Source organism: Martes martes (assembly GCF_963455335.1).
Source record: "Martes martes genome assembly, chromosome: 17".
Lineage (NCBI taxonomy): Eukaryota > Metazoa > Chordata > Mammalia > Carnivora > Mustelidae > Martes > Martes martes.
Genome location: NC_137905.1, coordinates 53,634,128 through 53,648,699, shown reverse-complemented (window position 1 = coordinate 53,648,699; position 14,572 = coordinate 53,634,128). Strand labels below are relative to the sequence as shown.

Sequence of the window (14,572 nt, the reverse complement as noted above, 5' to 3'; positions counted from 1 at the left end):
AGGACAAGGGTAGATGGAGAGGAGAAGGGAGTTGAGGGAAATTGGAAGGGGAGGTGAACCATGAGAGACTATGGACTCTGAAAATCAACCTGAGGGTTTTGAAGGGGCGGGGGGTGGGAGGTTGGGGGAACCAGGTGGTGAGTAGGAGGGAGGGCACGGATTGCATAGAGCATTGGGTGTGGTGAAAAAACAATGAATATTGTTACGCTGAAAATAAATAAAACATTAAAAAAAATAATAATAATAATAAATAGAACTAAGAAATAAGAATAGGGGCGCCTGGGTGGCTCAGTGGGTTAAACCTCTGCCTTCAGCTCAGGTCATGATCCCAGGGTCCTGGGATCAAGCCCCGCATCGGGCTCTCTGCTCAGCAGGAAGCCTGCTTCCTCCTCTCTCTCTACCTGCCTCTCTGCCTACTTGTAATCTCTATCAAATAAAAAAAAAAAAAGAAATAAGGATACAACTCAGAAAAGGGTCAATTAGTGCAAGGAATTATAACATGAAAATTATGTTTAAAAATTAACAAACCCTCTCATATGCAAATATATGAATTATTATATTAAATATAAATGGACTAATTACTACCTTTATTGTTTTTTGACCAAAAAATGCAAATTTATTATTTTTAGGTGTTTCTTTCAAAATAAGGGAAGGAAAATAACAGTGAGCTACTGAGAAGTCCTGGAGCTCAGTCTCTGAGGAACGAGGTGAGGGGATTTGTGTCACCCTGGGAGCAGATCATCCCAAGGCTCTCTCTGCTACTGTAAAGGGTGGCACAGCACATATGGGGAGTATGAGACTGTGGTCATTTGCGAAGCCCACACTACTTACTACTTGGTCCACACAAGATGCTCTGGCCAGGAGTATCAAAGAGAACTGGAGGGCAGCAGGAAACTGCTTCTGAGAAGGGCAGTTCTGAGGGGACAGCCTTTCCCCTCCCAGTCTGCATGGTAGAACAGTCTCCTGCTTTAGAAGAAGTCTTGCTTTGGAAGTGGACGCCAGGCACCTGGGGGCTCAATCAGTTAAGCACCTGCCTTCTTCTCAGTTCATGATCCCAAGGACCTGGGATTGAGTGCTCCTTGCTCAGTGAGAGTCTTCTTCTCCCTCAGCTCCTCTCACCTGCTCCTGCATGTGTGCTCGCTCTCTCTCTCTCTCAAAAATAAATAGAATCTTTAAAAAAATAATAGTGGATGTCCACCGGCCTTGGGCTCAGTGTGTTACCCAAATGTCCGTGCTGACAAAAAGCTGTGACCATTCACAGGACACACTGTCCCACCAAGTCTCACTGTTGTGGCCAAAGACCAGAAGTATCTGTGGTCTCAGTCCGTGATGGCTGCTGGCTGAAATCTTTGTTCTTGAAATCCTTTCCATACTGGAGAAAACAGCCAGGGTGAGCACTTCGAGCAGCCGCTCTGAGCCACAGGACAAGAGCAAGGTGCTGTTCATGATGACATCCTGGCAACAGCACGGAAGTCTGCAGCAGCAGGAAGTAGGAGGACAGCATGGCAGATGTGAAGGTCAAGTCCACACTAATACCAAGTGGCATCTTTCAATGGCACAGATTTCTCTTTGTACCAAGAAAGACTCATACTCCTTCAATTCCAAAACCTCAGGAGAGGTATCACCATATCCACTGCCACATCAGCTGCTGGAGATGGTAGCAGGAGAGCTTCGTACAGAAATATGAAGAGTTCCAGCAGGAATAGGTAGCATAATACCACCCACTCAGAAGGAACAGGTTTTCCAGGGGTGGAGGACAGCCGTTTTCCTTTGGACTACCACCGGGCAGTGCCATCTTCACTCTAATTACTCCATTTAAAATAAAACATACACTTTTCTTCTGTTCACAGGATGTTATTTCAAGAGATATGGCAAAACAAGAGAGTTAAAGTAGGGAAATGAAAAGTGCATTTCATGGATCTTTGACAATCAAACAATCAACAGGGCAATATACACATCAGATCACATAGGCCTTGATTTGGGCATTATTATAACTGATACTATTGAAAATTTTCCCAAAGAACAAAGCTCTAGTACATTGATTGGTGGATAACAAACATGATTAACTCTACATCTATATTGTCTATTGACACAGAGATCATACAAATAGATCTGTACATGCACAACTGTAGGTATGAGTGTGTCAACATCTATTTTTTCTTCTTCTTGTGTTGTGATCAAATTTCTGGAAACAATTTAAGTGTTCCTTGTGAGCTACAAATACGGGTTCCATTTTTTGGAACAAAGTTGTATATACAATCTAAAGAACATCCATATCTAGGTGTACCTGTACCTGTGTAGCTCAGTCGGTTGCAGCTTCTGCCTTCGGATTGGGTCACGGTCCCAGAGTCCTGGGATGGAGCCCACATCGGGCTCTCTGTTCAGTGGGGGCCTGCTTCCCGCTCTCTCTCTGCCTGCCTCTCTGCCTGCTTGTGATCTCTGTCTGTCAAATGGATAAATAACATCTTAAAAAAATACATACCCATATCTAGGTATAGATAGATACACACGTAGATATCAACTACATAAAAGTCGCTCCAAGAGAGGGAGGGGTCTGTGTGGAATAGTCCACTGAGTGTTTGACTCGGCTTCAGCTCAATGATCTGGCAGTTGTGCGATGAAACCCACAGTCAGGTCCATGTGTAGTGAAGAGTCGCCCTCAGATTCCTTCTTGCTCCCCCTCTCCCTCCCCTCTGCCTCTCCATGGGGCTAACCCTCTCTCACTCTCTCCCGTAAGTAAATAAATATAATCTTTTTAAAAAAGAACCTCTCTCCTAATATTTAGGAAAATTGAAAATCAAGGACCCACGACCTCCACATAAACAGAAAGGATTTATGTCTCTACCTTTCAAACGGCTCTCCCTTCAGCCCTCCAAAGTCAGTGAAAGTCTCCACCATAAACTACTCTCATCACTTCAGGGACATGAGTGTTCACCACCAAACCCCTTTCTTGCCAACAGGCCCAAATCCCCTTCACAAAGGAGAGAAAGATCTGCCTTCCACAGATGCCAATTCTATGGAATTCATGTCACTTAAAAGTGTTACAATCACCTGATGTTAAGAACTAGGTAAAATGTAATTCTATGCTCTCCACGACCCATTCCAGTTCAGTCTGTCGATTTCCACCTGAAAATGTTTACAGTGCTCATCTCCCAAGCGCCCATGACATCATACTTCACATGACTAACTATTGCTCCTCTAGTAGGAAAACTACAAAATGACCACTGACCCCTAAACCTGTACTCAATGACTGATTTTCCCTCTGCTACATTTCTCTTCAGGTTCACCGTGACCTGACACAAGATGATCCACTTTCATGCTCCTTTCCCTACACCTCAATGCCTACTTCACCTCTAGGAAATTTAGGTGACAAATTTACCTGACACACACAAAGACATCTCAACAATATTCAGAATGTTTCAGGAGCTGGTGTTTATAATTACATACTTTCTATGCTGCTCCACTGACCAATAGCAAAACTTCAAACACATGAGTATTTGTAAGATAATTATATAGTATCACATTACAATTACAATTATGACATATTGTTAACTTTGGAGGAGATGACCAAGATGTTCTGTTAGCTTCTCATCATTGTACTCTGGACCCGGAGGGGATGAGTGAATTACCAACATTAGGAACATATAAGAAATTCCTATAATTTACATATTTCTCTAACATGAGGGGATTTTACATTCATTATCCATACAATGCATACCATGGATATCCTGGGGTCGCCGCTCATGAGCAGAAAGGGGCTGAGGGTTGGGAAACACAGAGAAATCACCAAACTGGTGTTCAAAAGGTACCAGCTGAGATGATCAAAAATACCCCAAAGAATACGAAGGACAGAGGAGAGGGTGTTAAAGTAGACAAAGGTGCTCACCAGAAGAAGGACAGTTTTCGTGGTTGTAGACTCAGGCGATGATGAGATGTTGGTCCCAAGAATATGTTGGACCCGCTGCTTGTGCCTGTACAGGTGGAAGACCATGAAGCTGCTGGCCCAGAGCATGAGCCCCAAAAATACCACATCAGGGAATGACAACAATGAAACATTCAGTAACTCCCTGCTTTTCTCTAGACGAATACTGGAACAGCACCCAAAACTTTTTCTATTTGTGATATTTTTGTTGTTCAAAGTGACAGTCATAAGCAAAGGAGACAGGACATTTACCAATATCTGCAAGAGCCAGCACAGGACAACTGAAGGGACAATGCACTTGGGAGCTTTCCCTTTAAGTGCTGCCCATCTGGAGTTCCTGGGGCAGATGGTGATATCTTGGAAGACACTCAGGAGGCAAGTGGTGCCAATCTACACCCCCCTGCCCACCCCACGAACATAGGGGAAAATTTTGCATCCAAAATCACTGAGGATGTGATACCACCCAAAAGATGACATTGTATTGTGTATTCCAACAGAGAACAGGACCAAAATGTTGCCTACAGTCAGGTTTTTGACAATCAAATCTGTGGGCCTTTGCTTACACCCAGTCAAATCAAGGAGGAGATAGTGGTAAAGAAGAGAGAAGTTCCCCAGAATTCCAACCAGAGTCTGTATTAAGACGATCACTCCTATTGTCAGATCCCTAGTGGACGTTCTGTCAGTTCTCAGTCAAATATCAGTGACTGATCTCTGTTTTCTGGGCTAGAGGATCCTACATGGGAATATCACCTGTGGGCCACATGAACTGTGCCGATTGAAATCTGATATTCTTCACATTTCTACACTCCCTACTTTGAAATACTAACATTCTTCAGTCATTTAGGGTGTTCCGAGAGTTACATACACAACCTTTGCCAAACACTTGCAAGTGTGAATCGCTGGTTTAATGGCCACCCATGGGGGGAGCTTCTTAATTCTCACAGATTCAGGAGGCATTCCTCACTGCATTCCTCAAAAAGATGAGGACAACACAGTTACACAGAGGTGAACTGCTTTGTCTCAATTCACTCATCAATCCAGGGGGGGAATGGAACCTGGCTGGGCTGGTCACAAGGCTAGTACTCTGAATCCATACTATACAAAAATAATAGTCAGCTGTGGTTCCTGAAATAAACCAGATCTCAATTTAGTCTTATGTTTGCATCTTGTCACCTGAATTGAGATTGCTGCCATATTTGAACTCTTCTTAATGATGAGTTTTCACTTATTTATGAAGACTGTTCTATAACCCAATATGAATGTAAATTAAGCTTTATAGTTAGTAATAAACTACAGATGCACTGACTACAGTCCTACAAAGATACAGGACCCTGCCCCATGACAAGCTGCACTACATGAATGCAAGAATGACTCAAAATTAACACATCAACAGAAAGAATCATTTGCTTTCATTCCAGGAACAAATGTACAAGGCATAGACTCTGCACAAGACGCACCACTGCCAGATTACGTTGTGTAAAGTAGAAACAAAATAACGACTACATTCAGATCATATATGTATGTATTTATGAATACCTGATAAAACAGAATTAGTAGCTGTAAAGCAAGATCTGTGCAAGATACTGAAATACCAGACATGCAAAAAGCAATGTACAGTAGAAACCTTGTATCTTGTATAAGTGACATTGTTTTTGGATTTGTATTCTAATATTTAATAGCAGCATATACAACACAAGATACATTGGAGCCTAGAAATCATGTCTGAAATGCGTTAAGTTCATTTTTCTTAAATGATGCTTCCCTACTTTAATGGGGAAAGTCCCTCCGTAACCAATTGATACACAAGTATTTAATCCACTAAGCACTTCATAGACCCAGAGTTATATTAAACATGTCCACTCCAGCAACTGTGATCTGACACACTGTGTCTGCACATGATCACATGATTTCTATACATACATCCAACATTTATGACAAACATGGAGGTGCTATGCCTGCACATGTCAAGATCTGCAAATTATGCTATGGCTCCAGTAACACAGACTCGACAGCAGACTCACTCCAGAATGACAGTCCTTAGGCACATTAAAAATCAGAGATCTTTGGAGAAAGTGTTGAACTACTATATTGTACATGTAAAAAAACTGTAACTCTGGTGGTAAGTAATTGGAATTAAAATTAACACTTTAAAAAGTCAGTTTTGACGACCCCTCTGATGAAAACACAACAGTCACTGTCAGGGAGGATTCTACTCTGTGGCCTCAGGAGCCATCGGGGGTGGGTGCTGGTCTAGCATCTACATCTCTCTTTACTGACTCAGCTCCTGCCTTGGGATGAATTCCACCTCCATGCCCGGCTTCGGCACTGGACCACATTCATACACAGAAATCCCCCTTTGTCCACTATGCTCCCTCACCTGGACTCCTGAGACAACTCCTTGCCTTCCAGACTGTACCTCTCAGATAGAAAGATGCAGAGAACCCACCAAATCCTTCCTGCTGCCCAACTGGAGAGCTCAGGGTGATGGTCAGAGCAGGCAGTACAGGTGCAAGAGGGCTGCTGGGCACTGAGATGTGTGTTTATGACTCTGGGAGCTCCCCTCCCTTCACAACTGCAATTATCATTTCACCTGAAGCAGCATTGGCACTGAAAGGCTTGGGAGCTGAGAATATTTTTGAAAACCTTTCTCCCAGGTGCCAATTGTGAAGAACAACTACAAGTTTCTAGCTAGCAAGTCTTTTTTTTTTTAAAGATATTATTTATTTATTTGATAGACAGAGATCACAAGTAGGCAGAGAGGCAGGCAGAGAGAGAGAGGAGGAAGCAGTCTCCCTATGGAGCAGAGAGCCCAATGTGGCTCACCTTTTCCCTTTGCTCCCCAATTTTCCAAGCCTCTTTATCATTATCTGGGAAAAAAAAACCACACACTTTAAAGGTGTCTTTTACATACAAATGAATCTGGGAAAACTGCAGAAAACACTAATGGTGTATTTTTTAAAATCTTTTCTTTATTTATTATTTATTTATTTATTTTTATTAGACAGAGAGAGAGAGATCACAGGTAGGTTGGGGGGCGGGATGGGGAACCGGCTCCCCGCTGAGCAGAGAGCCTGATGCGGGGCTCAGTCCCAGGATCCTGTGATCAAAACTTGAGCTGAAAGCAGAGGCTTAATACACTGAGCTACCCATGGGGCTCACTAATGCTATATTCTATGGTGACTAAGATAACATTATAAAAAAAAGGATTTTTTTTAAATAGAAGAAGCGGGGAAATATTCCCTCAACTTTTGTTTTCTGGAAAAATAAATAAATAAGTAAAAAGATTCCCTTTTCAAAAGCATCAATGTATCCCATGGTTTATGGGTTGCACTGAGTCTCATCAAAATTAATACGCTGAAGTCTTAACTCCCCATACCTCAGAATATGGCCTTCATTGGAAATAGGGTCATTCAAGATAGAATCCGGTAAGATGAGGTCAGGTGGAGTTGGGTGGCGGCTAGTCCATCATGACTGGTATCCTTACAGAAAAAGGAAATCTGGGGGAACACAAATTTGTTTAGCCACAAGCAACGAACAGAGTGCTGGGATAGAGCCTTTGAGAGATGCTCCACCATGACCTTCAGAGGGAACATGGCCCTGAGGACACCTTGACCTTGGACTGTTTGCCTCCAGAACTGCCAGACAATAAATTTCCGTTGCTTTAGACCCAAGCTCATGGTCCCTCTTACGACAACACCAACAAACTGATACATCTTCCCTTGTCACCTGCCTCCCCACAGGGAGAAGGTCCCTGAAATGCAGAAAAACCTGCCCTTGCATGTCCTTTACCACAGGAGGGATGCAAAGACACACAGCTCTGACCTGAAGCTCATAACATGAGTTTTTCCTCACCGTCGGCAGGGACATTGCCCTCCTAGAAATATCTCAAATCCTGCAACAGCATTGGGGATGGGCCTATACCAAATCCTTCTAGAAAACTGATGCAGAGGGTGCCTTGGTGGCTCAGTGGGTTAAGCCTCTACCTTCAGCTCAGATTGTGATCTCAGGGTCCTGGGATCCAGTCCTGCATTTGGCTCTCTGCTCAGCAGGGATACTGCTTCCCCCCCTCTCTACCTGCTTCTCTGTCTACATGGGATCTCTCTCTCTCTCACTCTGTGAAGTAAATAAATAAAATCTTAAGAGCACAAAAAATGTTCATCATCACTAGCCATCAGGGAGAATCAAGTTAAAACCACATTGAGATACCACCTTACACCAGTTAGAATGGCCAAAATTAGCAAGACAGGAAACAACGTGTGTTGGAGAGGATGTGGAGAAAGGGGAACCCTCTTACACTGTTGCTGGGAATGCAAGTTGGTACAGCCACGTTGGATAACAGTGTGGCGATTCCTCAAGAAGTTAAAAATAGAGCTTCCCTATGACCCTGCAATTGCACTACTGGGTATTTACCCCAAAGATACAGATGTAGTGAAAAGAAGGGCCATCTGTACCCCAATGTTCATAGCAGCAATGGCCACGGTCGCCAAACTGTGGAAAGAACCAAGATGCCCTTCAACGGATGAATGGATAAGGAAGATATGGTCCATACACACTATGGAGTATGATGCCTCCATCAGAAAGGACCAATACCCAACTTTTGTAGCAACATGGACAGGACTGGAAGAGATTATGCTGAGTGAAATAAGTCAAACAGAGAGAGTCAAGTATCATATGGTTTCACTTATTTGTGGAGCATAACAAATAATATAGAGGACAATGGTAGATGGAGAGGAGAAGGGAGTTGAGGGAAATTGGAAGGGGAGGTGAACCATGAGAGGCTATGGACTCCGAAAAACAACCTGAGGGTTTTGAAGGGGCAGGGGGTGGGAGGTTGGGGGAACCAGGTGGTGTGTATTAGGGAGGGCACAGATTGCATGGAGCACTGGGTGTGGTGAAAAAACAATGAATACTGTTATGCTGAAAATAAATAAAAAATTTAATTAAAAAAAGGTTCAAAATAGAGCTATCCTATGTTCCAGCAATTGCACTACTGGGTATTCATCCCAAAGATACAGATGTAGTGAAAAGAAGGACCATATGCACCCCAGTGTTCATAGCAGCAATGTCCACAATAGCCAAACTGAGGAAAGAGCCGAGATGCCCTTCAACAGATGCGTGGATAAAGAAGATACACAATGGATTATTACTCAGTCATCAGAAAGGATGAATATCCAGCTTTTGCATCAACATGGATGGAACCAGGGGACATTATGCTAAGCGAAAAAAGTCAAACAGAGAAAGCTAATTTTATCATATGGTTTCACTTACTTGTGGAACATAAGGAATAGCATGGAGGACATTAGGAGAAGGAAAGGAAAGTGAACGGGGGAGATCAGAGGGGGAGATGAACCATGAGAGACTATAGACTGGGAATCAAACTGAGGAGAATGGATGCAGGAGCAGGGGAGAATGGATGAGCCCAGTGATGGGTATTAAGGAGGGCATGGATTGCATGGAGCACTGGGTATTATATGGAAACAATGAAACATGGAACACTACATCAAAAACGAATGATGTATTGTATGGTGACTAAGATAATGTAATAAAACAAATGTTTTAAAATTTTGAGGTGAAGCATGCTAGAACATAGACAGTCCTTACTTTGCACAGTAGTGTTGGGTCCTAAAAATGACAATGCAAGATGAAACCATAAAGCCTTATTACCAACGGGTAAATTACAATGGTTCTGAGACCCTTAAACTTTTTTTCAAACAATAAAAATTCTCTTTCCAACAGAAAAAAAAGAAGATGGTATGTGAGAAAGAGATTATTGTTGTCCTTATACTATAAAGGTGAGAATTCATATGAGTCTCTAATGAAATGATACTGTTGTTAACTTTTAAAAGTATGCATAAAATTTTACACAAAACTAAGAAATGAGGACACAGCTTCCCCAAAGGGGCCAATCAGGTAGAACTACAGCATAAACACTATATTTAAAATTCATAACGATGTTAACACAGATAAAGAAAAAACAACACCCATTAACAATCAAATGTACACATTATATTAACCTTAGACTAATTACTATTTTTATAACTTTGACAGAAAACACACATTTAATATAAAATGATGCTTGTTTCGTGAAGAGAATATAAAAATAACACCATGAGCTTCTAAAAAGTTCTGGAGCTCAGGCTCTGAGGAATGAGTGAGAAGCTTTGGCATCACACCGGAAGCTGACCATCCTGAGACTCTCTGTGCTCGTGGGATAGGGGTGGCACAGCACATACGGGAGTATGTGGTTTGGGTCCTGTTAGAAGTATAAGGAGACTACGCAGTCCACAAAAGATGCCCTGGCCAAAATGATCAAAGAGAACCAGAGGGCAGCAGGAAACTGCTTCTGAGAAGGGCCAGGATGGGACAGCTTTGCCTCTCCCAACAATGGAGTGTAGAACAGTCCTTAGGCTCTCGGTCTTGTTTTAGAAGAGGACAGCCAGTGGCCTTGTGGAGGAAAAGCTGTGACCTTTCCCAGGACAACCTGACCCACCAAGTCTCACTGTTGTGGCCAAAGACCAGAAGTATCTGTGGTCTCAGCCCATGACGGCTGCTGGCTGAAATCTTTGTACTTGAAATCCTCTCCATACTGGAGAAAACAGCCAGGGTGAGCACCTAAAGTGGCAGCAGCTCCGAACCACTGTTCACGATGACATCCTGGCAGAGCATGGAGGTCTGCAGCAGCAGGCAGTAGGAGGACAGCATGGTAGACGGGAAGGTCAAGTCCATCCTCATACCAAGTGGCATCTTTCAATGGCAGAGGATTCCTTTTGTACCAAAAAAGACTCACACTCCTTCAATTCCAAGGCTCGGGAGAGGTGTCACCACATCCACTGCTAGATCAGCTGTAGGAGACGGTAGCAGGAGAGCTTTGTACAGAAACACGAAGAGTTCCAGCAGGAGTAACTAGCATAATAACACCGCTCAGAAAGAACAGGTTTTCCAGGGGGTGGAGGACAGCCCTTTTCCTCTGGACTGTCACCTGGCAATGCCATCTTCACTCTAATAAGCCCTTTAAAAGCAAACATGTTTTGCTCTGTCCACAGGACGTTATCTCAGGAGATAACGGCAAAACAAGGGAGTGAAAGTAGGAAAATGAAAAGTGCATTTCATGGATCTTTAACAATCAAACAATCAGCATGGCAGTACACACATCAGATCACATAGGCCTTGATTTGATCATTATGATAACTGATACTATTGAAAATTTTCCCTGAAGGACAAAGCTCCAATATATTGATTGGTGGATAACAAACATGATTAACTCTACATCTATGTTGTATATTGGCACAGAGATCATACACAATAAATCTCTACATGCACAACCATAGGTATGAGTGTGTCAATATCTATTTTTTCTTCATCTTGTGTTGTGCTCTAATTTGAAGAAAATACTTAAGTGTTTCATGTGAACTACAAATATGGGTTCCACTTCATGATGCAAACTTCTATATATAATCTATAAGTATGTCTACCTATATAGATGTCTATAAACTGTAGAAAATACAGATATGGATATCTATATAACGATAGATACAGATAAGACCCAAGATACATGTAAATAGATATAGACAGACATAGATATATAATCTACAATATTCTACATGTAGATACAGATAGATATCTATATCTCGATATAGATACATGTATAAATGAGATATAAATCTCTCTGAGGCATGCCTGGGTGACTCAGTCCATTGAGGGTCTGAAACTTGGTATCAGCTCAAGTTGTGATCTGGCGGTTGTGGGAAGGAGCCCTGCAGTCAGGCCCCATGCTCAGTGCAAAGCTGGCTTCAGATTCTGTCTTCCTCCCCCTCTCCCTCCCCTTTGTCCCTCCGAGATTGAACACTCATGCTCGCAAGCTCTCACACACTCTCTAAAATAAATAAATGAAATCTTTTTAAAAATACATCTCCTTTTAAAAAAAAAAATAAATATGACATCTCCTAAGGGGCACCTGGGTGACTCAGTGGGTTAAGCCTCTGCCTTCGCCTCAGGTGATGATCTCAGGGTCCAGGGATTGAGCCAGACATCTCACTCTCTGCTCAGCAGGGAGCCTGCTTCCCCCTCTCCTTTGGCCTCCTGCTCCCCCTGCTTGTGCTCTCTCTCCCTCTCTCTCTCTCTGTCAGTAAATAAATAAAATCTTGAAAAAAAATACACCTCTCCTAAAATTGAGGAAAATTGAAAATCAAGGAGCCACAACCTCCACATGAACAGAAAGGATTTATGTCTCTGCCTTTCAAAGGGCTCTCCCTTCACAGCTCCAAATTCACTGGAAGGCCCCACCATAAACTAATCTCATCACCTCAGGGAGATGAGTGTTCACCACGAAACCCCTTTCTTGCCAACAGGCCCAAATCCCCTTCACAAAGGAGAGAAAGATCTGCCTTCCACAGATGCCAATTCTATGGAATTCATGTCATTTAAAAGTGTTACAATCACCTGATGTTAAGAACTAAGTAAAATATAATTCTATGCTCTCCACTACCCATTCCAGTTCAGTCTGTCCATTTCTACCTGAAAATGTTTACAATGTTCAACTCCCAATCTCCCATGACATCATATTTCACATGACTGACTACTGCCCCTCTTAGGAAAACTACAAAATGAACACTGGCTCCCCAAAACTGTATTCACTGCCTGAATTTCCCCTCCAGTACAATTCTCTTCTTTTCACTGATGACCTGTCACTCGCTGATCCATTTTCATGTTCCTTTTCCTACACTTCAATGCCTACTTCAGTTCTGGGAAATTTAGGTGACAAATTTACCTGACACACTCAAAGACCTCTCTAATATCCAGATTGCTTCAGGACTTGGAGTTTATAATTGCTTAGTTTCTGTGCTCCTCCACTGACCATCAGCAAAACTTCAAACACATGAGTATTTATAAGATAATTATATAGTATCACATTACAATTGCAATTATGACTTATTGTTAACTTTGAAGGAAATGATGTTCTGTTAGCTACTCATCATTATATTGGGGACCCTGAGGAGATGAATGATTACCAACATTAGGAATATTAAGGAAATTCCTACAATTTACATATTTCTCATAACATGAGGGGATTTTACATTCCTTATCCATGCAAAGCAGACCACGGATATCCTGGGGTCGCGGCTCATGAGCAGAAAGGGGCTGATGGTTGGGAAACACAGAGTGATTATCACACTGGTGTTCAGAATGTACCAGCTGAGATAATCAAAAATTCCCAAAATAATATGAAAGATAGAGGAGAGGGTGTTAAAGTAGACAAAGGTGCTCACCAGCAGAAGGATGGTTTTGGTGGCTGTAGACTCAGGTGATGATGAGGAGACGTTCGTCCTAAGAATGTGTTGGACCCTCTGCTTGTGCCTGTACAGGTAGAAGACCATGGAGCTGCTGGCCGAGAGCATAAGCCCCAAATATACCACATCAGGGAATGACAACAATGCTACATACAATAGGTCATTGTTTTTCTCATGACGAAAACTTGAACAGTGCCCGAAACTTTTTCTATTTGTGACGTTTTTGTTGTTCAAAGTGATATTCATAAACAAAGGATACATGATATTTACTAGTATCTGTATGACCCAGCACAAGACAATTGAAGGGACAATGCACTTGGGAGCATTCCCTTTAAGTGCTGCCCACCTGGAGTTCCTGGGGCTGATGGTGATGGCCTGGAAGACACTCAGGAGGCAGGTGGTTCCAATGGACACCCCCCTACCCACCCCACGAACATAGGGGAAAAATTTGCATCCAAAATCACTGAGGATGTGATACCACCCAAAAGGTGACATTGTATTGTGTATTCCAATAGAGAACAGGACCAAAATGTTGGCTACAATCAGACTTTTAACAATCAAATCAGTGGACCTTGGCCTACACCCAGTGAAATAAAGGAGGAGATAATGGTAAAGAAGACAGAAGTTCCCCAGGATTCCAACCACAGTCTGTATTAAGACGATCACTCCTACTGCCAGATCCCTGGTGGCCATCCTGACAGTACTCAGTGACTGATAACTGTCTTCTCAGGTAGAGGATCCTGCATGGAAATATGAGGAACGGGCCACACAAATCGTGTCATATAATTTAATATTCTACACTTAGCTACACATCCTACTTTGAAATACTACTAAAAGTTCTTCTGTCATGTAGGGCCTTCCAACGGTTACATACACAACCATTACCAAATACTTGCATGTGTGAATCGCTGGTTTAATGGCCACCCCTGGAGGTCACTTCTTGTTTCTCACAGATTCAGGAGGCATTCCTCACTGCATTCCTCATAAAGATGTGGACAACACACTTACACAGAGGTGAACTGCTTTGTCTCAATTCACTCACCAATCCAGGGTGGGGACTTGAAACTGGCTGCGCTGGTCACAAAGTTAGTGAACTGAATCCATAATATACAAAAATACTTGTCAGCAGTGGTCTTTAGATAAACCAGATCTCAATTTAGTTTTATGTTAGCACCTTGCCATCCGAATTGAGATTGCTGCCTTATTTAAATTTTTGTTTGCATACACCACCCAGTGCTATATGCAACTAATGAATCATGGAACACTACATCAGAAAATAACAAAGTACTCTATGTTGACTAACATAACAATAATAATATAAAAATAAGTAAATTTTTGTTAATGATGAGTTTTCACTTATTTA

At 42.4% G+C, this 14,572-nt stretch overlaps 2 protein-coding genes across 2 annotated transcripts; both read right to left on the bottom strand.

Moving 5' to 3' along the window:
• Positions 1-1,209: 1,209 nt before the first annotated feature.
• On the bottom strand, positions 1,210-10,648 carry LOC308358415 (vomeronasal type-1 receptor 4-like; the record flags this gene model as incomplete). Its single annotated transcript, XM_080828597.1, is given in 6 exon segments — positions 1,210-1,455; positions 3,719-4,312; positions 4,316-4,586; positions 4,865-4,893; positions 6,746-6,789; positions 10,558-10,648. Coding segments are annotated over 6 exon segments (1,275 nt in total).
• Positions 10,649-12,963: 2,315 nt separating this feature from the next.
• Positions 12,964-13,947, bottom strand: LOC308358414 (vomeronasal type-1 receptor 4-like; the record flags this gene model as incomplete). Its single annotated transcript, XM_080828596.1, has 1 exon — positions 12,964-13,947. The coding sequence occupies exon 1, from the start codon at positions 13,900-13,902 to the stop codon at positions 12,964-12,966; it is 939 nt and encodes a 312-aa protein (XP_080684722.1). The 5' UTR covers positions 13,903-13,947.
• Positions 13,948-14,572: the final 625 nt, after the last annotated feature.